The 27,285-nt window shown below is 35.9% G+C and overlaps 1 protein-coding gene across 3 annotated transcripts in view; it reads right to left on the bottom strand.

The window, feature by feature from the left end:
* The window catches only part of arhgap32b (Rho GTPase activating protein 32b), a 141,776-nt gene that overhangs the window by 53,383 nt on the left and 61,108 nt on the right, over window positions 1-27,285 (bottom strand). For all 3 annotated transcript variants that reach the window (XM_056447032.1, XM_056447033.1, XM_056447034.1), the window contains exons 3-5: window positions 24,887-24,995; window positions 18,841-18,932; window positions 18,617-18,701 (exon numbers count right to left, since the gene is read on the bottom strand). In XM_056447032.1, the coding sequence (XP_056303007.1) occupies window positions 18,617-18,701; window positions 18,841-18,932; window positions 24,887-24,995 (286 nt within the window). The remainder of the gene's footprint in view (window positions 1-18,616; window positions 18,702-18,840; window positions 18,933-24,886; window positions 24,996-27,285) is intronic.

Below are 27,285 nucleotides of genomic sequence, written 5' to 3'. Positions count from 1 at the left end.
ACAGAAGATTTAACACCCTCAAACATCCACTTCCTTAAATCCAGAGGGTAAGTGTGGAAAAGCACATTCCAAAAAAAAAAAAAAAAAAAAAACAAGAGGAATGCACTATGGGAAATAATTAGTATTAATGAGTGAGGTTGATTTATTCTGTAGCATTTATTTTTGACATTAACATTAACATATGTGTGTTAATATTGTGAAAGATCTCATTATTATAACTTAGTAAAACAAAATCTGTCACATTTGAATACACTTAAACCGTCAGTATGCTAAACTCTTAGCACAGCAGCAGGTTCTGCATCTGTGACTTGCATCAAAGCTCAAAAGTATCATGTATACACCTCATTTGCAAGATTACATATTACATTACAGATAATATATTTAAATTCATCCCCTTTCAAGGGTTATGAGCTATTAAAGGGCACCTATGATGAAAATCATCTTTTGTAAGCTGTTTGGACTGGACTGTGTGCAGATATAGTCTCTCCACAGTCATATTAGAGTGATATAAAGACAATAAGTTTCTTTTTAAAAATTTCCTGATGTTAAAACAGGATCCAAATCTCTCCCATTTTGATCCCCACCGCAACATGAAGTAGGAGTCCGGTTTCCCCGCTCACTGAATTGATTGACAGCCGCGTATTAACATGTCTTTGTAGTAACACGCACAATCATATAAACAAGACAGGATGCGCACAAAGCAACAGGGATTAAAAGATCTGTTCAGCTCTCTGTGATCATCAATCATCATCAAATGTGAGCAAGAATGAGTTTTACATGTTTAAAACGTTTTTTTTTTTTTTTTTTTTTACGGTGCATGTTTTTAATGAATTACAGCATCTTTTTACCATCTTTATCACCACAGTCACATGTCAGTAGAATTATAAAAGAAGATGCTTCAATCTCGGCTTGTGGACAATAAATAAAGTTTATTTTGTACATTAACATAACAAATATCTATACAGCAGTGGATATTAACATGTATCTTGCCACATTTGCATGCAAAAACGGTTAAAAAAAAGTTAGTGTGAATGTGCATAAACTTTGTAACGACATTGTGTGTGATTCATCGTTGCAACTCCACAACAAATACATCATGCATCATTTAGAAAGTTCTAACTGTAATATTTTTCACAAATATCATAAGATCTGCTTCCTTCATGTCTGTCACTGTGCTGTTTATCTGACACAGCCGAGGCAGAGATTGAGGCACATACCGACATGCACATGGGGACGGCGGGCGGAGAGAACTAGCATTAAAGGCACAGGCAACAGCTACATGGTGTTTAGAGCAGAAAATTCTGATGTTCTGAAAGGACAATATTCTGATGATTAATAATATAAATAAATAATAATAAATTAATAAATAATCTGATGGGTGTTTCGAGCTGAAACTTTACAGACACATTCTGGAGACAAAGGACTTATCTTAAATCTTGTAAAAAGAGTACAATATGTGCCCTTTAAAGCAATTTTGTAACAAATTGACTGCTTTCAACAAATTCCAAGACAATTACTATTAGATTTCCAAATTGCCTGTTGTTAATATACATAATCTGTAGTTTTTGTGCAATAAAAAGTTACGATTTTGTCTGAATTAAAAAAAAAAAAAAAAAAAAAGAAAATATTATTAATTATGTTAAACCGCTATTATTAATGTCAATGTTTTGCTAAGAAAGTTGTCTGGTCATGTTTACAAAAGATAACCCTAAAGGAACCCAATTATATAATTCTTTCTTTGTACATTTTGAGTCAAATCACCTCAGCCATAAATGACATGTGACTAATATCACTTTGGAGCCATTTAATCTATTTTAAATATTTAATTTTATATTTAATCTATAGCAAGCACAAAACATTGCAAAAAATAAATAAATAAAATAACTCGACTAACATGATTGAAAAAAACTGATTTGTTGGTCACAGGGGCAACATGACCTATGGACCAGAAAACGGCCTCATCCTCTGAATCGCACATTAAAACAAGACTCTCTCTTAACAGCTACACTTATAAAATTATAATCCAATAGTGACCTAGTTCATCCAGATCTGCCTGAACAGAGGCTGGGCATCTTGCCAGCTTTGCCAGGGTAAATCCTTGTACAATTCCACAAATCACGTTCTGAGGGGACATTTAAGGAAAATAAAGTCACTGCTGTGAAGAAAATCAATCATATACTTTTTCACAAGTAAATTTTACAATCTAGACTGATAATACAAACAAATGCACCCAAAATTTTGGTGGCTGAAATATCTCTGCTGTTGATGGGGTAGGACTGCAGAGGTAAGAGCAGGTCTGTGCATATAAAGTGGTCTTCCCACATGCTCTCTAACCTAAGGGGGTTGGAACGAGCTGTATTTTTTATCGGGCTGCAGAACAGTTGTGTTTTTGAGTGCATGTGCCCACAGGCAAATAGTGGAGTGCTTCATTGTTTCATTGCAGAGGAGGAATCCACATACAGTGGGATCTCTGAGAATGACATAACCATGAAAGGTAGCTTCGACAGCATTTAAAGTGAATGGAGATTAAAGTGGTTAAGATGAAAACACACAATAGAGGGTAAAACTAGAACTACAAGACCTGATGTCAAACGACTTTCTAATTAAAAAATTCTCATTGAAATTCTTTGTGAATTGATTTTTACATATACATATACATATACATATACATACATACATACATACATACATACATACATACTACAGTTTAAAAGTTTTTGGGTTTACAGGATTTTTTTAAGCATGTAAAAAAAGAAATTCACCAAAAGTCAATTTTATTAGCAAAAACAGTAAACTGCTAAATATTCAGATTTTTTTTAAATCACTGTTTGCTTTTTTAATATGTATATTTAAAAGAGTTACACTTTTTTTTTCCAGGAGAAGTTGCTATTAATGGGCACTATTATTAGCTGCTATTAAGTGAACTGCAAAGAGCTTGAATTTGTGTCCATTTAACATACAGAAGAATGATTCATAACCCTAAATTGCTCATGGCATCATTCATTCTTTGCTTAGAAGTAAAAAGCAGCTATAAATACTTTTGCAGCTCTATACAGTAAAAGAACATCTATCTGGCTGCCGAGAATGATGTTTAAACCAATGTGTAAATCTCTGCTGCATTTTTTCCTCTCAATAATGAAATAAACTCACAACAAAACAGCAGGTGAGAAAGTGATGGCGTGGGTTTTCTCTGGGTGCTCCGGTTTCCCCAACACAATCTCACGGCAATTCGTAACTTTTTGATTTAGTGGCTAATTCGTACGATCTAATTCGTACAATTTAGTACGATTTGCTCATCCGCCAATGACGGTTGGGTTTAGGGGTGGGGTTAGGTGCCACGCCTTCTTTTTAAAATCGTACAATTTCGTACGACTGAACTCGTACGAATTCGTTCGAATTAGCCACTAAACTATCAAAACGTAAAATACTTACGTTTTCTCGTGAGATCAGGCTGGTTTCCCCCACAGTCCAAAGACATGCGCTATAGGTGAATTGAATAAACTAAATTGGCTGTAGTGTATGTGTGTGAATGAGTGTATATGGGTGTTTTCCAGTACTGGGTTGCAACTGGAAGGGCATCCGTTGTTTAAAACATATGCTGGATAAGTTGATGGTTCATTCCGCTGTGGCGACCCCTGATGAATAAAGGGACTAAGCCAAAGGAAAATGAATAATAACTGTAAAATTAAGAAAAACACAATTGATTTGAACAATTTAAAAGTCTTTACTGTAATTTTGAATTCCCTTAATAGGTCTTTTGAATGGTACTGTAGAATATAAGATTTCTGTTTTGGCATTGGATCATTAAATCATTGTGCTGTGCTTTTGCTGTATAATCCATCAGTATTAAAAAACATTAAGCTTAAATTCAGTATGTCCTAAACATCATAATCCTATTCTTTATTCCCTGACAAACAAGTCGGCAAAGCTAACAGCTTCCGTGTCCACAACAGTATGTTAAATATAAAATTAGCCTAACTTTTAAAAAATTAATCCCATGACCCCTGAAATCACTTCTTTTTTAAACGTCTTGTGTAAACTCTACTTAAGAAAATGACAGGATCGGTAAGCCTTTGTGTTTTGCACATCTCTAAAACAAACAATGTCCCATTACCTAAATCCCAAAACTTACAAGTGTCATTTACAAGAGAACCAAGCAAACATTTTTTGTTTATTTAAAGACGTCTAATAGACGTCCAAACATAGTCGTCTTGGCTAAAACAAGGCTAAATTTGAGCAATCAGTGAAAACCTAATAGACGTCTAAAAATAGGCCAAAACTAGACTAGTCATCAAATAAATAGAAATGAATGACTACTCATATAAAGTCTGTCTAATTATAGATGTCTATTAGATATTTACTGACAGCCCAAGTTTAGCCTTGTTTTAGCCAAGCTGTTGACATTTAGATGTCTTTTAGACGTCTATTAAACACAAAATTGGTTGGTGGGAAGTATTTGAGCAATTCCAGTGTTATGGAGGTGACATTTGCAGTAAAAACTCAAAACATAAATTCACAGAGAAAGTATATGGTTAACATTATATTTAAACATCTTATATTTTTCAGAACAATTAATCACAGAGATATGGGAGCAGAAAAATATCAGTTTGTAAATATGTTTTGTACTTTAAATGAGAAAAATAACATGCGATATGGATGTGACCAAAAAAGTCTGTGAGTTTACAGTCTACAACATACTTTGTAGAAATTCTGTGAATTAAACTGCACAAGCCAAAAGAAATAATGCTAATCAAAAGGATAAGAATGGTCTCTCAATAAAACAAAGATGATTGATTTTATTTTATTTAATATTTTCACATTTATTAAGAAAAAGTGTCGTTATGGATGTGACATCTCTCCGTTATGGATGTGACAGATGTGAAATCGCCACTTGTGTGACTTTGGTAAATCAAATATAATAGTTTGAAAACATTAACAGATACGTTTTTGAGTATTTCTAAAGTACCGTATAATACTTGCTTACACAAAACTTAGAAATGGTTTCCGTATTTTTTTCATGGCAAGGTTGACATTTGCATGAAATTGCTCATTTACATTTTTAAAAATTACCACAAAGAGCAGCAGGCATGAAAAAACTAAATCTCAACATACAAAACCACTTTAGACTCTTTCTAGACTAATCCTGCAGTGCTCATGTTTTAGGCTAATTCGTCAGATAAGCCCTGATAAACAAAAGGTGCTTGCACACTGAAAACGCATTGTACTGCACAGATCGATTACAAAGCCAGCTCAGCAGCTAGTAAACATCCCAAATAGATCTTGCGGCATGCTTTCCTCAAACAAGATCCACCGCGATACAGGAGCAGTGGCTGTCAGAACAGCACATCGAAGGACACAGGTATAACAGCGTGAGGCTTGGCCAAACACACATTCTGTTTGTATGCAGCCAGCATTTCCGCAGAGAGGAAGAAACTGCACAAAAGCTATTTACAAGCTGCTCCTGCAATGCTAGAATAGATTAATGAGCTAGCCTGATGCTCTACAGACAAGATCTTCATTAAAAGGCCCTCTTCAGAGATTGTCATCTCTTTAAAGATCCGTTTGATTCCTGAATCAGCATTGCTTATGAATAGAGGGCACAGAGGAAGATTGGCAGGTCAGTCAAGTTCCCCTCCTCCAAGGTCTATTTCACAGGCCATTTCCTCCTGATATCTCTACGCTACAAGACCAGCTGAGGCATTTTGTCATTAGCAAGCATCCATGGGGTCAACAGACCAACATGATTTATGTGGCCACACATACACACATGGCTGGACATATATGCACACTGTGGTGTGAGATGCTCTGATGGAAAAAGGGGGAGGCCACATGGGACATCATGGCACGATTGTGCATGACACCTTGGGGTTTGAGCGAGCACATTGCTGAATTGGCAACTGTTTTACAAAAATGGTAAACAAGTACAGAAAGCACAGCTTGCATGAATAGCAATGTTTTAATGCAAGATCTCACAACAAGCGAGCTTGCCAAATATTGAATGTCACAAGCTGTTTTTCGATTCGAAGGGTCTTTATGCAAGGTTTACAGCTTGTGACAAACTACAAACTACGGGATTATCAGTCAAATTTGCTTCAGAAAACATTAAACAAAAACTTGAGCTGTGCAAATTAGGCTTTTTAGTATGATGCCAATTGTTAAACAAATATACTTAATTTAACTACAGTCAAATGTCTGAAATATTTAATGTTTCTTTTAATGATGAAATATTTAACATGTATACGTTAGCTTGTATTTAGGTTTTTCCTTCATTTATTCATTACAAACTTTATTCATCAAATTAAACTGATCATAAATGATAGAGGTAGAATGTGGCTTTGTGTTCATCAAATCAGTCAGTTTTCACAATTTAACTTTAAATACAATAGTGTGAATATAGCATTCGTACAGCCTCCTTGCCCTTCTGTATTACTCCACCCATAGAGTGACAGCAGATCAATACTCACCACAGTTTGGCAAATATTGCAGCTGTCGGACAACATAATGTACTTTGAGGCTTTGGTAGGCGAGGATTTAGTTGTTTAGATTGCAACTATGTAGATCATTCATAAGGACAGTGCCTTTTTAAAATATTAACTATTTAAAAAAAACTACATTCAAAATAACAACTTCGGAGATACAGCGTGTTGGCATCTATCAGCCTGTAACAAAGCGAAGACGGTTGATGTTCCACCACAAGATGGTGACAGAGACTGCATAATAAGCCCTTAGATGAATTAACCCATGATTCATACCATTGTCTGGTAGTGTTTTATGTAGTGTTTGCTTTGCTTTGGCTTTTTGCGGGTTAATTATTGTGATATCCCGATAGCAACAGAGAAATACTGGAAAAATGTCTCTAGAATGGCATTTCAAGACGTTTAGCCTTATAATCTTAACATGTGAGTGAAATCACCCCTTGTGTCATCAGAGAGTCATTCAAATACTAGCTCTGAACAGATGTTTATGAAGTAGCAATTGTTTCTGCTGTTCTGACGTCGGCTGCAGATGTGAATGAATGGTTAAAGTAGTTCCTCATGGAAAAAGATTTTTAGACAGTCCATGTTTAATTTTCTTTTTTATTTACATGATTATGCCGTCAAACTGTTGTATAAACGCAATATCACACTCGTAGCAGTGCAGCATGGCTGTATATCATCACTGGTGGGACACTAAGGCAAGCCTCCCACCAGTGCCGATATACAGCCATATCGCACTGCTACTCATGTGATATTGGTCAAATACACACTTTGACCTTTAATTAAAGTTGTCCTAAAATGATTGATCAACACCCATTATTCCTGTCATAAGACAATGTTGAAAAATGTTTGATCCACTCAAATGTTGACTACTGTATATGCAGTAAAACTATTCATAATAACAACACCGAACAATAATTAGAAGTTATTGCCAAAGTCCAAATCCGTGTTTTAAAATGATTATTTAAAGTCCAGGACTATGTTACAATGGGAAAAAAAATACTAAAATATATTATAAACATGACACTCAAAACTCCTCTTTGTTATTCATTTTTATATTAATTATTTAGAAAATTAATTAATTGTATTTTAATGTTTTTTTTTATTATTATCATTTAATTGTTTTGCTCAGAAATAACTGAGATTTAGGATAACTTGTGTAGACTTCTATTATGAAATCTATACTTTCATGTACCTCAAAGTTTTATACAGATGAACAGTTAGGCTTTAAATTGAAAGTATACTGTCTACTCCAAGATTCTCACTAAAATGTGTAGTCTATTTCATAGGGTACTATTGCAAGACACAATCACGATGTGACAAGCAACACATTTATCATTAAATAAGAAAGGCCAAGATGTGCCAACATGCATTGCTGTAGCTTGTAGAGGAACTAAAACACCAGAGAGTACTTTTAAATGAGTGTCTACAAACAGACACTGAAGAAATTGGAATAAAAGCCACGAATAAAACAATAAAGAACTGAACTGATGGAGTATTCATCAGTGGAAATGAACTCCTGGAACAGATTAACTTGATGTTGGAACACAAAATATAGATACTCCGTCATCTAGGAGGTAGAATTAAACAAAATATTTCCTCTACCTCATAAATCGTGATAGCAATGTTAGCAAAGCAGATGCTATTTCCTTTAACTTGCCCATTAGTACCAGATGGTGCTGATCAACACATCAATTGGCCTAAAAATAAACAGCTGATTGGTCCAAAATCAGGAAGAGAATCCAAGCATTCATTGTCTGTGGTGGGAATGAAAAACAAGCAGAGAGAGTGTGAGAAAGAGAAATGAACAAAGGGGTAAAGGAAAAGAAGCAAAAAGTGGCTTTGTTTTAGTATTCTGTTCATTCAAGAGCCCTTTAGTGGGAAACACAACTACCACCCACTCCTTATTAAACTAGCTGATTTGATAAAGAGTGTCGTGCTCTGGACTTGCAGTTGCACTACGTGACTCCACTTCAGATTTACATGGAGGGCATGTTCAAGTGCTCGTGTCAATGTGATGGCTGAACAGTGACAGGAGCCATACTGGCCCATCTGACCTGTGGGTTAAAGGCTCTCTCTCTCTGCTCCAGGCTGCCTAATAGCTCAGGAATAAATGTGTCATGTGGACCAGCTGAGGGGTAAGAGCATTTGACTTTCTCCACAGGCAATATAAACAACTAAAAGATTTGAAGATGGATTGCTAGAGAAACACAGAGGGTAAATAATAATAGGCTGTGGAATGGATGGTAATTCAAATTGCTTGAGACAGAGTTGAGAGCAAACATTAGAAGAGTATGACATGATTGATGGATCCTGGTGACATTTAAGATGAAAGAAAAGTTTTTTATTTGCTGGTTGGTTTTACATGCAATGTATGAAGTTTTGTAAGAGTTATCCACTGGTTTACCAGCCAGGTTTGACTTTTAAGACCATCTTGATTTCAAGCTGGCAGACATGATAAGGTTTCTTTTAGAATGGAGGGGTTTTAACCCTAAAAGCAGGAATCCACAATATTAAATTCTGACTAATACTGTATTTTAATTATTAATAATAGGCTACATGCACAGCTAGTGTTTTTCAGCCAATGATGAACTTCCGGTGGTTTATGTGACTATTTTCATTTCCATTAGGTTTGTTTTACAGCATCGATGTTGTAATGTAATTCAAATTAGCGCTGAGCTGATAAACGATATTAAATCAAATAGTGATAAAATGTATGTCAATAACAACGACTCTGGACTTTTTTTTACTCTATATTGATCTAAGAGCCAACCACACAGCAGAAATGAGCAATTTTCAGCCACCGAAAATTTATCGGTTGAAAATGTTATGCCATTTAATGGACCCTCTATTTTCTGTGGCTTCAGTCATTGTTAGGAAACTCTTTTAAAGCTGGAAGCATTAACAACTTATATCAGAATATATATATATAGTTATCGTCCAATATGGAAAATAGTTATCAAGATTGCATGTCGCCCAGCCCTAATTATAATATAATCTGTTAAATTATATTATAACTCAGGGCTTCTGGTAGTACCTAGAACTGCAAAGTCAAGTAAAGGAGGTTGAGACTTCTCATTTATGGCTCCTAAACTCTGGAATAGCCTTCCTGATAATGTCTGAGGCTCAGACACACTCTCGCAGTTCAAAACTAGATTAAAGAACTATCTTTTTAGTAAAGCATACACTCAATGCATCACATAACGGTATGACACATGAATGTGCTCCACGTAGGTTTTTGCATCTCGTTTATATACACTACGAACAGCAGCTACGCTTATTATTCTCTTTATTCTCTATTTCCACCTGGGGATACTCATCCCGAGGCCCTCAGAGACTATGCAGCGCCACTGATGCGATCCAAAAACAGGGACGAGATGATCCCAAAGTTACCATATTCCTGGACCAGGCCGTATCCTCCTGAGCAGCTGCTGTGGTGGTCATGGAGGAGTGGGAAGCATGAGACTGGTTCCTGTGACGCTTCAGGGACAGACGAGTCTCGCTGACTTCCAGCTTCTCCAGCGCCTAGACTGCAATTCTGCACAAGACGTTTGGCCAGAGGAGAAATGGTCGTGCCCAACTGAGCCTGGTTTCTCTCGAGATTTTTTAATTCTTCACTTTCGCCAATTGGTGAAGTTTTCTTGCCGCTGTCACCACTGGCTTGCATGGTTTGGGATCTGTAGTAGCTGCGCATCGATGGATTTGCTCTTCAGTGTTTGGACTCTCAGTAGTGAATGTTAAACCACACTAAACCTAAACACTGAAAACTGGACTGACAGTTTAGTATAGTTTTAATTTACTATAATCTTCTAAGTGAAGCTGCTTTGACACAACCTACATTGTAAAAGCACTATACAAATAAAAGTGAACTGAATTGAATTAAATAGACTTAAGTATCCATTTGGTTGTTAAAGCGTAAAAAAATGAGCAAGACTGTTTAAGCGCAGGTGCCATCATTAGCAGCAGGCTAGAGCAAAAACTCCATGTAAAATTAGAACTAAAAAACTGGGGTAAAATTAATTTCCATACTTTAAAGACATGTCCCGGAAAAATAGAATTTAATGCTGTGCTTCTTGTTCGGTCTGAGACCCACTTTGTATCGTATCTCAGCCAGGCAGTGATAGTCGCTGTTTTTTCTTGTTTTTTTTTAAGAAATCAGATTTTAAAACGCAGCGATTTTTTATGGGATGAAAATTCACCGGAAGCCTTGGGGCTGGCTGACTGAAATTAAAAGTGCGTATGCATATACCCAATGTAATGATACCTGCTTAACCAACATATTACTTTTATTTCATTAATAAAATGTCTTGCAATAATAAATAAAGACTAAAATATTTTAAAATGCTGGATATATCGGCATCACAGCATTAAACACACAGTTATGTGCTCAAAAAATTTTTCTGTGCTTGTATTAAGATTGCCAAAAATCTAAATAACTTTTCTAAATAATACTCTTAAAGTATGATCTTTGGATTGCTGTATTCATATGATACCTTTTGCTTTTCCAACTAAATAAGACATTGAATGGCTTTACTGTAGTAAATCTAATGCATGTTCACATATTGTCACTAGATATTGTATTGACTGTTATTTCCACATCCATACAAACTGATATATTTTAGTAACGTCATCAGATATATTTTACAAACAGCAAAGAATGAAAAAATGATATATGTGTGCAGATTTGTCAAAATGTCTTAAAGACAACCAAAAAGATATTCATTCAATTTCAAATCTAAAAGTTTCCTTACTGTTGAAGTAAAGAAAGGTTATTTGATATTTATAATTATTGGATGGCAGGCATGCTACACTGGATGAGCAAATATTTGTTAACAAAACAGAGCTTGAGATTTACTAATCTGCATCAAATGAAATTGAGAATTGTCATGCACAAGTGCATACCCATCACTAGGACGAAACGGAATCCGCACCGAAATACGCAGATTTTTAGAACATCATTGAGTCTATTTATTTACTTGTGCAAATGTGTGTACATTTATATTTATTCAGTTTTTACATTAATTTCAGTTATAATATTGACTAATATGAAAGTGTTCATTGATTTATTTACAATACAGTTTGGAAAGTTATATTTTCTGTCTTTTAGCAGATATATTATAAGTGGACCAAGATGGATATGCATTGTAACCTTTAAATAAAAGTTAAAAAGTGATTATTAATAAATCGCTTATTTTTTCTGCAAATTTTTTACAAAATTCTCCACAGAAATAGCAATAAATGTCAGCAGATTCTGTCTGGCCCTACCCATCACCCATATGTAAACAAAATCAGATGACGGACAATATAGAACAAATAAGCAATGCAGTTCCAGCCAAAAGAAATCCAACAATGTCATGCTGCACGTAAAAGACTTTAATATTCTAAAACAGGAGCTAGTGGAACCAATTTGAGACAAGCAAGCGAACTTTATAAAGGGCAGCATGATAGACCGTGCCGAATGCTGGGCATTGAGCACATATCCTGGCACAGGCTGACCCAACGAAAGCTCTAGGTCGAGGGGTCATATATCCACAAAGTATACCGAGTAGCTATATGAGCCTGGAGCAGAAAATGGGGGAAGGGACATTGGCACACTAAAAACACGGCCACTGCCCTTGCACGTTGACCAGCAGGGAGGGGTGCTTTTGGAAACTATTCTCTCAAAACACTGGCAGTACATACACGTGTTGTCTATACACAGATTTCAGAGCTGTGCTTTTTCAGCAGCCGCTGAACTTAAGACATATCTGTAATTAAACCCAAGTGGTGCTTTTGTCTGGCTGTGGTGAGTGGACGGTGCCAGTTACTACACGGCTGTGGTACAGAGCTGAGCAACAGTCATGAAAGGATTCAGCAGACAAGCCCTCCATTGTGTGCAAGCATAAACCAACAGACAATTGGCCACCGTATCCAACAACACAATTAAGACGTCAAAAGCAAAGTCACCTCCGGAGGTTTAAACCACAATAGTTAAATGTCATGCAACACAAGTCGTGCAGGAAACAACACAGATACAGTACACACACGAACACAAAGCTAATTTAGGAAAATCTAAACCACATATTGCTAAAAGCAATGTCACATGACCAGTTTACAACAGCGCAACAGAAATAAAATCAATGAATGACACTACAGGCAAAAGTGTCAAAGCCACATGAGCAATTATTGCTAAATATTAGCACTGGGGAAAATGAAGCCTCAGTGGTACACAGTTAAACAGGCAACCACATCAAAAATAGTACAAACTGATAAACTTAAGGGACCGCACTGAGACAAAAAAATCTGACCTATGCTAATAAACAGTAGAAATTTTGCAATCTTATTAGATGCACACAGTAGGTCTGCAGAATATTGGAAAAATCTAACACTGCGATATTTTGTTATTCTGCGACATATATTGCGAAAGAATCCAATTTCACCAGATGACTTGAATGTCTCTATTTGCAAAAAAAGATTATATTAGGTTAGATTAGGATGGGACGGATTCTGTAGGCCATAAAATGTAATAAACAAGCTACAAGCATACATAAAGAAAAAGATACAAAACATTTTTTTGTTTTCCCGAGTATTCAGGTATACAGTAATTGAATAATCAAATGTAAAATAACGGCATGTAGTTTTCATTGTATAAATAATTTAAACTATTAATCAATATTAAAATTAAACGCAGTCCATAATGTTAAATAAAAAAAATACAGTCAAAGGCCTCAAAAAACGCATGCAAATGATCAATAATAATCCAGACTCAACATTGCGTTTACTTGCAACTTGAATATTGCGAATGATTACATTGTGATATCGATGTTAAAACGATATATTGTGCAGCTCTAGTTAGGGCTGGGCGATAAAATCGGTATTGATATTTATTGACCGAACACCAGACAATAACAATTAAATTAAGTTTTATCAATATTGACAAAATATCAATATTTTTGTTTTTGACTTAAATCTATTTGCCTTAGTAAATATATTTTTGTTTTTGATTATAATTTTTGTTTTTGACTATTAAATCTATTTGCCTCAGTAAATACATTTTTGTTTTTGAGTATTAAACTATTTGCCTTAGTAAAATGTTTTTTTCTTTTAGTTTTGACTATAATATTTTTGTTTTTGACTATCAAAACTATTTGCCTTAGTAAATATTTTTTTTTTGTTTTTGACTATTAAAACTATTTGCCTTATGTTGGTAATTATACTAAAGCTATTTAATCTATTATTAAATAAATAAATCCTAATATTCCTAAATGGATTGTTAAAAATATTCAATAATTATCGATATCGAATGATAAGAAACATGATCGATATAATTTTTTTTTGCAATTTCGCCCAGCCCTAGCCATAGTACACAGTGTTCCTTTTGGTTTATTAATCCATAACTTGCCATATCAGTGACATCCTACAACAGAGATAATTCCATTTTATGACTGGATTGTAAATTTTGACTGGAAATTGCAATAATATTAGAAAATTTCACTTTTTTACTGCATTCTCCACCAAAATAAATCCAGGCTAGGTGAGATTTAAACATCACCACATACAAATAAAAAAAAAGTGCATACTTAATTAAAATCAACCCCACAGCAATGCATTCAGCAAAAATGTTGTGTTACTCTGTAGTCATTTCTAAAAAGAGAGAAACCCAGTCATTTTTGCTGCTCTTTTGGGAGTATCAGTTAGTGATCTGCCTGTAATTACAAACCATTCATAAATCACCAGCCCAAGGATGACAAGCAGGGCTCTGGTAGGAACACAGCAAACATGGCTGATGTATCCGTTCTAGCAGCTGTCATGCAACCACAAGCTCGCTCTTTCAAGGCTGTAAAGGACTTTTCCGGATTTAGTTGTGTTTTGTGCATAAACCATGATTATGCAGTGGTGTAAAGAGAATTATTGATGTTCTTCATTGTCGCCATGGTACCATGCTGCACGAGTAGGGAAAAATAAAAGAAGCTGCCGCCCTCTACTGGACGCCATTGTGAGCTACAACCTGCTGCGCATCCACATACTGTTTATAGATTATTGTATAAAGCATTAACACTGAAATGTCAATGCCGCAACGTGAATGTGAAATAGCTGTCTCATATTTCGGCTTTCCCAGGGCAATTCCTTCCAAAAGCAGGATTACTATTCAACGAGCAGGCCCCCTGAAGAAACCACTGCTTCATTCCCTCCCAATTGTCTGGCCCTCGACACCATGCCAATCTATTTTCTCATTCTCTGAGCGCTCCATTATACCCTTAATCCCAAACACAGAGGCACAGAGATCTCCGACACTGTCGCACCACCCCACCTCCTGTCCCAACACAACAAGGCGCTATTCAGCATTCCCACCAATCCTTTTAGGCTTTCACTGAGCCTTGATACAGTTTATAATGAGAAATGTAAAATACGTGAAAGGGAACAGCAATTCTGAAAAGGCACTGTGAAGAAGCTGAATCTATTCATCTAGTATGAAGTGCAGATAAGTAAAGTTTTCTTTCCGTCTTCAAACGATGAATATCACCAGCAGGAACTGGTACTCTAGGCATTACGTACAAAAGCATCATTGCATCGGGTTTCTTTCTTTTTTTTATGTCTAACATCATGAGCGTCATGTCTTCAAATGAAGTCAAGTCAAAAATAGTCCTTTTATTTCTGGTTCTGTGTGCAATGTTCTTTAAAGTCTGAATGTGTGTTCTGTGAATGCTTTCTAATCTTGTTCAGAGTCTGGAGTTCTGTTACTGCCTCAGACTGAAAGTACAGTGATGACCTAAGCTGTCAAACTCCTCTAGTCTAACCCAGTGGTTCCCACCCTTTTTCTCAGGGGACACTAGTCATATGGTTCATGAGTCATTTATTGCACAACGAGTCATACGCTTCATAACACAAATATTTCTTTCTGCAAACTGATGTTGTTAGGTTAGATACATTTACTGTACATTTTAGGAGAAAAACTTAATACTCTGTATGATTTTCACAGTTCAATGCACTACCTGACCAAAGTCTTGTCGCTGATCCCAGTTGTAAGAACAACAAATAATAACTTGACTTTTAGTTGATCATTTGGAAAAGAGGCATAAGGTAGATTTTTCCAGCAAATCATTTGTTGAACTGCATCCCAATCATCACAAATACTGCAGAAGACCTATTGGGACCCACATGGACCCAAGATTCTCACAGATATCAGTCAAGTCTGGTGAAGGACAAATCATGGTTTGAGATTACATTCAGTATCGTGGCATGAGAGAGATCTGCAGAGTGGATGTCAACATCAACAGCCTGAGGTATTAAGACATTTGTTCTGCCCATTACATTACAAAACACAGCACAGGAGAGTGCAATTTCTTCAGCAGGATAGCGCTGATGACTTTATTAATAAGTTATTTTAATCATTGCAGAGATATATGGATGCAGTCCTCCAAGCTCATGGGAGTCATACACAATATTAATTCTTTTTCCACTGCACCATGACTTTATATTCTATACTGTACATTATTTCTGTTAAGTGACAAGACTTTTGTCTAAGCAAAGTCAAACCTTACTGTTATAATTAAATAATTAAAAATTATATTTTATTTAGGTAAATCAAGCGTAATTTAGAGGCCTTTGTCTTTCAAATAAGCCATTTCTGATACCAAATGATCAACTAGAAGTCAAGCTATTATTTGTTGTTCCTAAAACTTGCATAGGAGACAAGACTTGTCAGGTAGTGTATTGTGTTTTTTTTTTCAGTTTTGCATTTAAATGTCAAATTGTGTTTTGCCTATTCCTCATTCTGTTAATTACTCTCTGAACTGGCTCTGCAATTTTAGAATGTATGCATGCAAGTCATGCTTCTCAACAGAAACTCAATTATGACAAATAATTATGGCAGCGTGCCTTACTTGAGTATTCATTTGGCTATTTCTTAGAACGTAAGCATTTCAGAAACTGTTGTCTGTAACTTTATCATAGTGCTGCATCTGTGGATTGTCTTAAAGTAAAAAAAACATCTTATTCCTGCTGTCTGAGTTTATTAATCAAACAAATGATAATGAAATCACTCGCTGCTCTTCTCTCGACTGAATAGCTATAGCTCAATGTTTAACCTTTAGTTAATTTATACTGTCAATATTTTATACAGTATGCAGTGTCATATTTGATTATTTAATTCCGTTTCTGTACCTGAAATCTATTGTTAGATACCTGAAAAACACTGTTTATGTTAGCATTATCTTTGCTATTTAAAATTCATTTCTGCTTTTGCTTGTATAGTTTTTTCTTTATTTTTATTTGACAGGGTCCTTTTTTAACTGAACATATTATATACCAAATTATGCCAAAACCTTGACCCTTAAACCGAAACGAACCTTGAACAATCAGTATTGTTGCACCCCTACTAATAACTCACGAAAACAGCAAGAGCCTAAAAAAATATTATGAAATTGTAAAATGCATTTATAGATCACCATTCATGGATTATCTGTGCATGGTTATGAGTATAGTTCCTCTAAATATTAATTAGTGGTGAATTAAGTGGTGACAACCCCGTGGTCTAAGCAAACCGTTTGGAAAATATGCCATTATGCTAGCAATTTGAAATGCTTTAAATGAAGCAAGACTTGCTTTTCTGTTAAATAACTTTGAATTGTACTGCCATTTTTAAGTGTAACATTGATCAATGAATTTAGACATGCAAACATAAGATGATCACTTCAAAAAGAGGAGCAGAGTGCAGAAGAAATATGATTTCAGTGACTTTGAACTGACTTTGGCTGTTGGTGCCAGATAAACTAGTCTGAAAAACTGCTCAAAAGAAGCTGATGATGTAGCAGGATTGTCATGCATAAACCTTTCTAAAATCTACAGGGAATGGAACAAAAAAAGAGAAAAGAAATCCTGTAAGTAGTAGTGGGCAAAAATGCCTTGCTACCAGAGGTCAGAAGAAAACAACAAGAGGTTCTGCTGAAAGAAAAGCAAAAGACACTCATATATCCAATAGGTACTGAAGCATCTTAGGAAAGCACAAAGCAGATGAGCTACTGTACAGCAGATGAAGACTTCCCTCTGTGCCACTCCTGTCAGCTAACAACAGAAAACGGTCAAGATATACAATTCACTCAGGTTCACCCAAATTCGAGGACAGAAGACAAGAAAAAAAGATCTGCCTGGTCTGAGGAGTCTCGATTTCTACATTCAAACGTCAGGGTCAGAATTTGGTATGCAGGAAAGCATGGATCCTTGCTGTCTTGTATCAAAGGCTCAAGCTACTCGCAGTGTTGTAACACACTGGGCTTCTAACAAACAAATAAGCTTTATTTTTATGCCGAGTTTCATAGCCTGATCATGTCCATCCCATATGACCATAGTTTTTTGTCACTTTTAAATGACATTGAGTTTGCTATTTTAAAATCACCACAGTAACAAAGAGTCAGCTGCATAATCCCAGCCACCAGTTTGATCACCAAGCAGCTAGACAAGAAGAAATTGACCATCTTTCTGAACTAAACTAGGGCTGACAACTCATGAAAATTACTTAAAACCAATCTTGAAGATTAAAAAAAATTGAAGACCAACTTCTTAAGTTTAAGAATTGAACGTAAGCAGTTTATGTTGCGTGTATATGTATAAAGTGCTGTAATGTTATGATGCATTTGTTAACATTATTGTCTGCATTTAGAACCATTCTGTCTAGATAACTGCAAACTCTAAACTGAAGAGAAAGACAGAAAGTAATTTGGATGCACACTTTCTCACTGTCATGCAGAGACTTTGTTATTGAGATCCAATTATGATATAGCCATGAATCACGGCTTAATCGTGACATGTGGCCTGAGATGTGAATTGTAAAGTGAAGTAGTTGCCATTGTTAATGCCCAGCCATAGCAGAGGAAATTGTTTGAATGAATGCTACTGCAATGGAAAGATTGAGAGGGATGTTCAATCACGCTGATCCTCGGTTTTCAATCCCCTTGAGCCTCACATTGGAGAAACGCTGCTGCTCCTCTCCCAGCTGCGGCACTTTGGTGTTATCTGCACACCTCTGGACACGGACATGCATGCACATAAGATGTTAATCTCCCTTGTGCCTCATTTTCAGCACTTTTCCTTTCAGGTCCAGTCTCTGGAACCCACTCTGTGCTTAGAGAAAGCTCACTGCTATTGCGAGATTAAGATCTTACCTGTATTGTCCCAAAATCAACGTTTTCATAGTGGAAGTGGGCACATTCGGCTAACTTTGGAAAATGGCCCTTGGTAAACGACAGCCTAAAAAAAAAAAAAATCAAGTTCAATATTCACTATAAAAATGAAGTCTAGGCCATACACATGTAAGAATCCTTGCCAATATGAATTGAATTCAGCAGAAGTCTTTGTAACTGTGAATGTGTGAATGCATGACACTTACTTTTTGACATTCTTCACCTTCATACTGGCGGTGCTGCTGCCGGAGCGCATGAGCGGCTCAGAGCTCAGCTCTGGAATTTCAGCACTCCGTGCCTGAAAGATAGATACACATACTTATTTTCAATGCATGATCTGGACATGACAGTCTATGTCCCTGGACACATTCCCACAGCCCATCCTCATCAAATCACGAACAAAGTAACAAAACAGAAGTACTGTATAAAATTTTGCATCCAAAGATGCCAACGCAAATAATATAAAGAAAACAATCAATATGTGAGCCAAGTAATGTCTAAATTCATAAAGTAAATGAAAGAAACCACAGCTTACTACTTCTAAAGTGTTGCAAGAGGACACAGAAGAGAATCTGTGAATATAAGTGAAGCAACACAGACAAGACAAGAGGGTCACATGACAGCAAAAACATGGCAGATGTGGCAAGTCTGAATATCACTCAAACTACATAGAACAAACTTTTTTTTTTGTTAAATCAAGTGATGATTGGGATGCAAGTCAAGTACGCTCCTTGCTTTGCAAAAAAAAAAAAAAAGAAAAAGCATTTAGAGTCCATGCACCAAAAAAATCTACCCAATTAATGCAATCAACAATTTCCCAAATATCATCATCATTAATATTGCACATTTCTAATTGAAAAATTAAATTGCAATAAACAATAAATAACAGCTATCTTTTTATCTGACGTATTTATATTTAGCATATTTGCTCTTTAAAAAAAACATTTGGATATTAATATAATGAAATTTTTATGAGCATTATTTATTGTGCATCTATTTATTTGTCAATTACTTTCCACATTTTTATTTGTATAAACTGACTGATTAACTGATTACTACATTAAAACTGATTATCATTTTACAATAACATCTAGGGCTGCACGATTAATCCAAAAAAAGATCGCAATTTCGATTCGACCCAACACACCTTCTTAATTCAGTTGTTTTGCGATTTTAGCTAATTATTTTCAAGGTCAGAAGAGAATCGTAAAGGCGGTCACACAAGTCTTCACATTGATTTATATACGTTGTGCAGCAACATGGACATCTCCAAATGGTGTTAAAAGTGTCAAATACCGTATTTAAGAGGTATAATTCACCCAAAAATGTCATTTCTGTCATAATGTTATGATATATTCGTGGTCGCAAAGATCACACGAGCTGATGCACTGCTTGTTTACTACCGAGAGGACGTGCGGTATATCTACTTTAGTGAACAGAACCTGCAGATGCTGTGAAAAACAGGTAATAAAGTTGTAAATAGCGTTCAGTTTGTTGCAAACTAAACTCAAAGTGATGGTAGCCATGACATGGGCATACTCTTCAGTGAAAAGTGAAACCAAAAGCGTGCAAATCATTTAAACGTCCATCACATTTTAAAGTTATGATTACGACAAGCATTTGATGATTTTTTTTCTTTCATAGCAAACACAAAGTGTTGTGCACGAGAATAACTGTTTACTGGGTCAGTATACTCTAGCCTATATAATGTTGAATATAATGCAAGAGGGAATATCTGATTATGACAAATGTCTCATTTTACCAGTGAAAAAATGGTCTAATATTGTCAATGACAAAGGACAAGCATACGTCTTAAACATAATTCAACTTTAGAAATATTAGTAGTGTTGTTTTATCATATGTTTGAGAAATAACAATAATAACAGCCTACTCATATTAACTTTTATTCTACATCTACAGAATCATGAGAAAATGGTGATCTTGATTATAAGGGGAAAAAAAAAAAAAGTGATTCTCATTTTAGCCAGAATCGTTCAGCCCTGCTAACATCTCTAATGCTTATTACTCACTATATGGGTGGGTACTTAACCCAAATGATTAATAACGTTTTAACCGGACATGAACAGTCTCCTCCCAACTCTACACAATTCTTTCAGTGCAAGAATTTTTAATAAGAGCTAAAAAGAGACAAATCACTCTCAATAAAACACAAAGTCATTTTAAAGTGCGCAGAATAACAAGGACATGATTCAATATCAGCGAGTACCTGTAAGCCGATAGAACAGAACTGCTGAGTAATGGAAGGAGAGAAATAGGCTACAACAGGGTCAAAGGCAGGTTAAACGACTATGTCAAAAAATGAAGAGACCCTGAACTGCGGTTTATTAAGGCTAAGTGTGCACCCTGCATCTAAATCTTTTGACAGCTGGTATGCTTTATAAAACTCTGTTGCCGCTCTCTTCAATGCTTAGCCAAACGAGAAGCACATAGTCATCTGGCAAGGCCAAACAAAACAAGCCAGTGATTCGAAACGTCCATGAAATATGAATAATGCTTTGAAAGTGTGTCTCTTAGCTGCCAGACACAAGCTTATTAAAAGTCTCTTGACCATGCAGCCTTCAAGCGAGCCGTGCGATTGAACAGACTAGTTTTTGCGAGTGTAAAACATGGCGTGAAAACTCGACTGGGTCTGGTCCAAATCTGGATCCGTTTCATTATTTGTAACACCCAGTCTGTTGATCACAGTCCCAATTCTCTAGAAGTGACAGAGTAACTAGGTCACAACAGTGAAGAGACGACAGCGACTGGAGCTTGATGACCTTGACCGAACAATTAACCAGTTAAATTAATACCCTGGTACACAATGGTGTAAAATTGAGCTGAAGAACATTAAATTAATTTGTCATACGAGTGAGCCGAAACATGGTGATTCCCTTGATATGTCCTCGCTAATCTGTTTGTGCTCAAAACAACATCAGCCAACAGTCAAGTTGCCATGGAGACAGTTTTTTTTATCAGCACCACTGAATGCAAGTATGTCAGTGCTGGTGAAATAATCATGAATTCAACTAATTTAGTATTGAACAAAGGCTGGGTATAGGATGATATACCTTCTATATGTTTCTTTACTACAGTGCTTTTATTTTGACAGGTCAGTCGAGGTCAATGCTCATTCATGAAAAAGAGAGCATGTACCAGCTGCTTCATGCTGGGCTATTTTGCATTAATGAACGCATGACTACAGTATGCTTTACATGTGTGATAGTAAAAAAAGAAAAAGAAAAACTGAACTAAATCATCATATAAAGATTATCTCTAAAGATCATGACGTGACACTGTAGACTGATGTATTGGCTGGCCTAAATTTAGCTTTGTTACAGGAACCAACCTGAGACATTTGAACACTACATGTTAAAGTGTTAGATCGACCCCAAAAAATGAATTGTAATTAATTACTCGCCCTCATGTCATTCTAATCATCATGAGACCCTTGTTTGTCTTCAAACTAAGATATGTTAGGTGAAATATTTGCTAGGGTTGTGCAATTAATCGAAATTCAGTTTTGATTTCAATTTTGGCTTCTAACGATTATGAAAAAACATTAATCGAGATAAAACGATTATTGCATCATATACCGCCCCTTTCCAGTTGTATACATTTGTTGCTTTGCAAAGCTCAGTTTCATGTGTAAATGACTGAAAGCATGTACTGTAATGTAACGGTTGCAGCACGGGATGCGCATCATTCATTGATGTACATTCGCGTCATTCACGTTTTTAAAAGCGCGAATGAGACCGCATGCTGTTGTGTGCATGCCCTCAGCCTCTGAGACGAGCAGAGCACACACATCTAAAGTCATCTTAATGTGATGATTGTAAAAACATGCAAGAGATGGTGTTTAGAGATTATTCATTTTAACCCTCATTTATGTAATAAATAAATCAAAAGACATGTAAAAGTCGAACCATAAAACAGAACCGTACTGCTCTTAAAGTGACAGCGCGCAATATTCCTGCTGCCAACTGTTTTTATCATTATTAAACAACAAAAGGACAAAATCACTCGTTGCTCTTGACTGAAGGACTTTTGTAGCTACAATTAAAGTTATTTTTTCTTACAGTGAAGATGCTTAAATCACATTTTGTTTTATATTTTTATTCTATTGTATTTATTTCCCTTTCCTTATTTACAGGGAGGAAAATAACTGTATATATACAGATGAAGACAAAATTATAGGGATGCACCGATACCGATACCAGTATCGGGTCGATACTTGGTTGAAATACTCGTATTGGACATGAAAGGCCGATACCATGCACTGATACCACTCAACAGTAATTCACTACATGGATGTGATTTGTTGTCCTACCTAACCTCAAATGTCCTAATGTATTAATTAGCCTAATGTATTATACATTAATAGCTCAGTCCTTATTAACAATCCGTTTATAAAATACATTATTAACAAATATATTGGCTACTGAAGAATAAACCGAATTAGAATATGATTATTGCATAATGATCACAGCTAAACAAGCTAGCACTCATTTTATTTATAAACTATAAATAAAAAATGAAAGAAATTAAGTAATGGAACATTATGTAAAAATCTAAAGACTACAGACTAAATAAAAGCTTCTCGTCAGGGCTGAACATCACTGCCGCCACCATGCGTGTGTCAGTTTACAGCTTTTGTAAAGATCAGACAGCCTATACAGATCACACAATCTCAATAAACACCATGTAAATGTATAAATATATTTCGATAAGTATTGTTAATGGAATATTCATATCGATATGATCTTGCTTTTGGTTATATGCCGGTTTTGAGCTCTTTTTTCTCTCTCTCTCCCTCTCTGGTAGTTGACATGCGCTGCATAAGGGCGCTATACACACACTACACAGCATACACTAGCAAAATGACAGGTGCTGAACTCCCCGGGACCAGTTTTATTTGTTGTTCCTTTTTTTGTCTCTTCTTTAAAATGCCTTTTACTTTTAAAATCTCTCAAGTTAATATAGGCTATTGGTTAACATAATCTCCCTCAGAGATATTGGAGTTTAAGAACATGGTGCGCAGTAAGCAACACTGCCCTGTAAGTTTACACACTGCATAGACTATAGGCCTACAGCTCTGGTGTGTTATGAATTGCATGTTTTAAATGACAGCAAGATATGCCATTTAGTTTTTATTGTAAAATATACATTATAACCCAGTACACAGTAAAATAATAATTTTTGAATCGCTTGCCTATTGGCAGCGTATAAACATTAAGCTTAATAGGCTGAGCATATTTTTATTGATATTAAAACACAAACTAGCCACCCTTTTATTATATATATATATATATATATATATTTTTTTTTTTTTTTTTTAGCTTGGAACAGCCTTCTGTTAAAAGATTTTTGTGTTCATTCTTGCTACAGGCAAAAAAAAAAAAATTGAAACCAAATCTATAAAGTATCGGTACTCGGTATCGACAAGTACACAAATGAAAATAATTGTACTCGTATCGGTTTGTAAAAAAGTGGTATCAGTGCATCCCTACAGAACTATTAGCCCTCCTAAATTATTAGTTTGATTTCTTGGAGACTTTAACATACATTTAATACACAAGGCTCCTGATGATACCTTGAGCTCTTATGAAGCAAAGTAGGTTAATAAACAAAACATTATAACTGACATTAATACCTGCGATCTACAGCCTTAGTCAAACAAGGAAGTCCAATTCTTTCATAACCCATTCATCAGTTTATTCACACAATCATGCAATGATGTAGCATAGAGTATATGCAGTTATATAATTCAAGCTTACCAGGTCCCAAATAGAACTATTTCCTCTGTTAAATGCAAGCAATAACTCCTCAATGCCTGTATTTTATGGTTACTGTATAAATTGATTACCCTGTAAATATTTTGCTTTTGTATTACTGTGTTCTAATTACATCAAATAATTTACAATCAAACCTAATTTTTTATGTAATAACTTTAATAATCTTTGACTTCCTAATAAATGAATTATATAAATATTCACTTTGTGTCCGCTTTATTATGAATAGTTCTGCAGGTATCTGACTAGGTCTAAGATAAGTCAATCTATGACTCCCAATGGGAGCCTTGAATACAATATCTTCCCTAAATGGTAGTTACATCGGTGTGCAAGCAGTCAGCCTTTTATTTTCACAGTTTTAGGGTAAGCTATCTGCCATCTTTACTACAGGCATTGTCAATAAAGGGTGTGGGAGGGAGTCGCTGGATTTATGCGAGACTATGAGCAATTGGCTCCTCACCATTGCGCTGATGGTTTCCTCCCAGTCAGGTCGCTCTCGGGGGTGGATGCTCCTGGCAAGCTCTGGCACGATATCGTCTTCTTCAGGGTGCCGTCCAGGCCTCAGGCCCCTGAGGGGAGAGAAGAGACTGGGTCAGTCTAATAGCCTGTGAACTGAACGGATATAGCCTGCTTTGCGCCTGCCTTTGAGAATTACGACTGCGGTGCTGAGTGGAATATCAGACAGGGAGTGTGACAGCGGAAATGACACGTCCTCAATGTAAGGCGGTGAATTAAAACATCCCATCCTTCACAGAGGTGTTAATGGCAGCATCAATTCAATTAGTCAAGATGTCAAAACTAATCACAGCGACACAAAAGGAAAAAAAAAATTATTATCCAGCATGCACAGCAGGGAATCCGAATGAGATCCCTACAACAGCATGTACGGATATCTGCCAATTTATGTCAAGGGGATCTTCAGTTTTCTTTGGAAAATGCCAGCAGCCTAGAAAAGTTGATCTTGTTGGATTTACTTAATAGAGAACAAAAAGAAAAGCATATGGTCTTTAATGGGCGATGTGAAAGAAAGCAAAGATATTATTTCATTCCAACAACACTGATGAATGAGAGGGTGGGAGACACAAAGTGGCAGTCTGGCTTGTCTCACATTGGCAAAATAACAAACCACCACTGATCAGAGATGAAAAGCGCAGCGCGGTCAGTGGTACGGTTGCACTTTTCAAAGTGTGGGACGTTCTGACAGAAAAGAAAATGGTTTCCATAAAAAGACATGGAACAAATTACATAAAAGTTATACGATACAAATTAAATCAATCTGGATGACCCGGAAACTGGCTTTTGAATGTTTATTTATCTGCTTTTTGCAGAGCCACTCGTGTCGGCACATAATGTGACCCTGTAGCTTCCAGAACAATGGCACATTCAGCAAATGTCACTAACTACAACAGCGTGTTTGTCTTTTACTTTAACTACATGTTGCTATTCTGCAATAAACAAGAATTAGACACCGCCACACAAATCTGGGCTAAATTAATGACATGGTTTGCATCCTTGTGAGACCTTTAATTATGCTGATGATTTATGAAGCACAGTAAAAATGGTTCACACCATAAAGGATGTGCTGGGGAGGCGTTCTTGAGATGATTTGATAAGCAAGAGCAACTCGCAGACATGAGTCTATTTCAAATCACTCTTTCATCTGACATTGATTCAACTCTTGAAAAAGAAATGATGAGATGATCAGAAGCAAGTTCACTATATAAGCTGAAGGCTTTAAACCATTATTTTGCTTGTGTGAACAGTAAAAAGTTGAGTTGTACATATTCTAACTAATAAAATATATATATAAAAAAACAAGACAACGACTTAAGTAAAAGTAAAAAAACATCAAACGTATAAATCCCAGACAGGAAAAACATTTGGTTAGTTATGGATTTCTGAAAGTTTTAAATACTAATAATAAGCAGCAAATAGTAATCATGCACAGTTCTGGGAAATTTCAGGTCAAAATAAGATGTATTCCCTTAAATCAAGCCTTGATACTTTACAGTTTTACTGACTTTTTAAGACAGCAAACTGACTTTGTTTTAAGGATGTTTGGATTAGGGTTGGGCGATGTCGACCAATTTGGCATCATACGATGTCTAATGTGAAACATCGCGATGGACGATGGCATCGTCATTGTAGCCGGCGAATTAATTATTCATGAATAATTAATTCATTTATAACCAAATAATTATTTGTAGCCTACCGTTTTTTTTAACTACCTGACCCGCATGGTCTTTGTTTTACCCAAATGTGTTGTTATAATGGCGTCGACAAACTTGGTTGGTAAAAAAGGTGCACAACCAACAGGAGCCAACCAACATTATCTGAGGTTTTCACTAAAATTACTAAGTACAAGCATGAAAGCAAAAGATTGAAGCAGTGTACTGATGCTGTGACACGTTACCTGATAAAGTCAAAAGACAGAAGTGTCGTTAGATAGAGACAAAATTAATGAAATATCCCATTTAACAACTATATTGAGACGCGATCCAGCGGTACAACTTTGATAAACTGTTCGACGTGCACTGCTTTCTGGGGTTTTGTGCTCAAATCATCTGCTGACTGCCTGGAGCTTAGATGTGCGCATATGCTGCAGCACATGTAGTCACGTGACGTGCGTTTTTAGCGTTATAGTGTGGATGGAGGGCTTTTCAGACATACTAGATGAAACGCTAGTGTGGAAGTGGATCGTTTTTGTTCTAAAATGACATTTTAAAACAAAAACATATTAGTGCAAACGTAGCCTAAGTGTGTATTTTTCGTGAGCGGGTTACTGCTGCGACGGGGAGCAAAGAATCGCAATTCTGGCTCAGTATCGTGATGTCTATCGGCCATCAGTGATGGATGATG

This window comes from Danio aesculapii, chromosome 21 (assembly GCF_903798145.1).
Source record: "Danio aesculapii chromosome 21, fDanAes4.1, whole genome shotgun sequence".
Lineage (NCBI taxonomy): Eukaryota > Metazoa > Chordata > Actinopteri > Cypriniformes > Danionidae > Danio > Danio aesculapii.
This window is presented reverse-complemented; position numbering and strand designations above follow the sequence as displayed.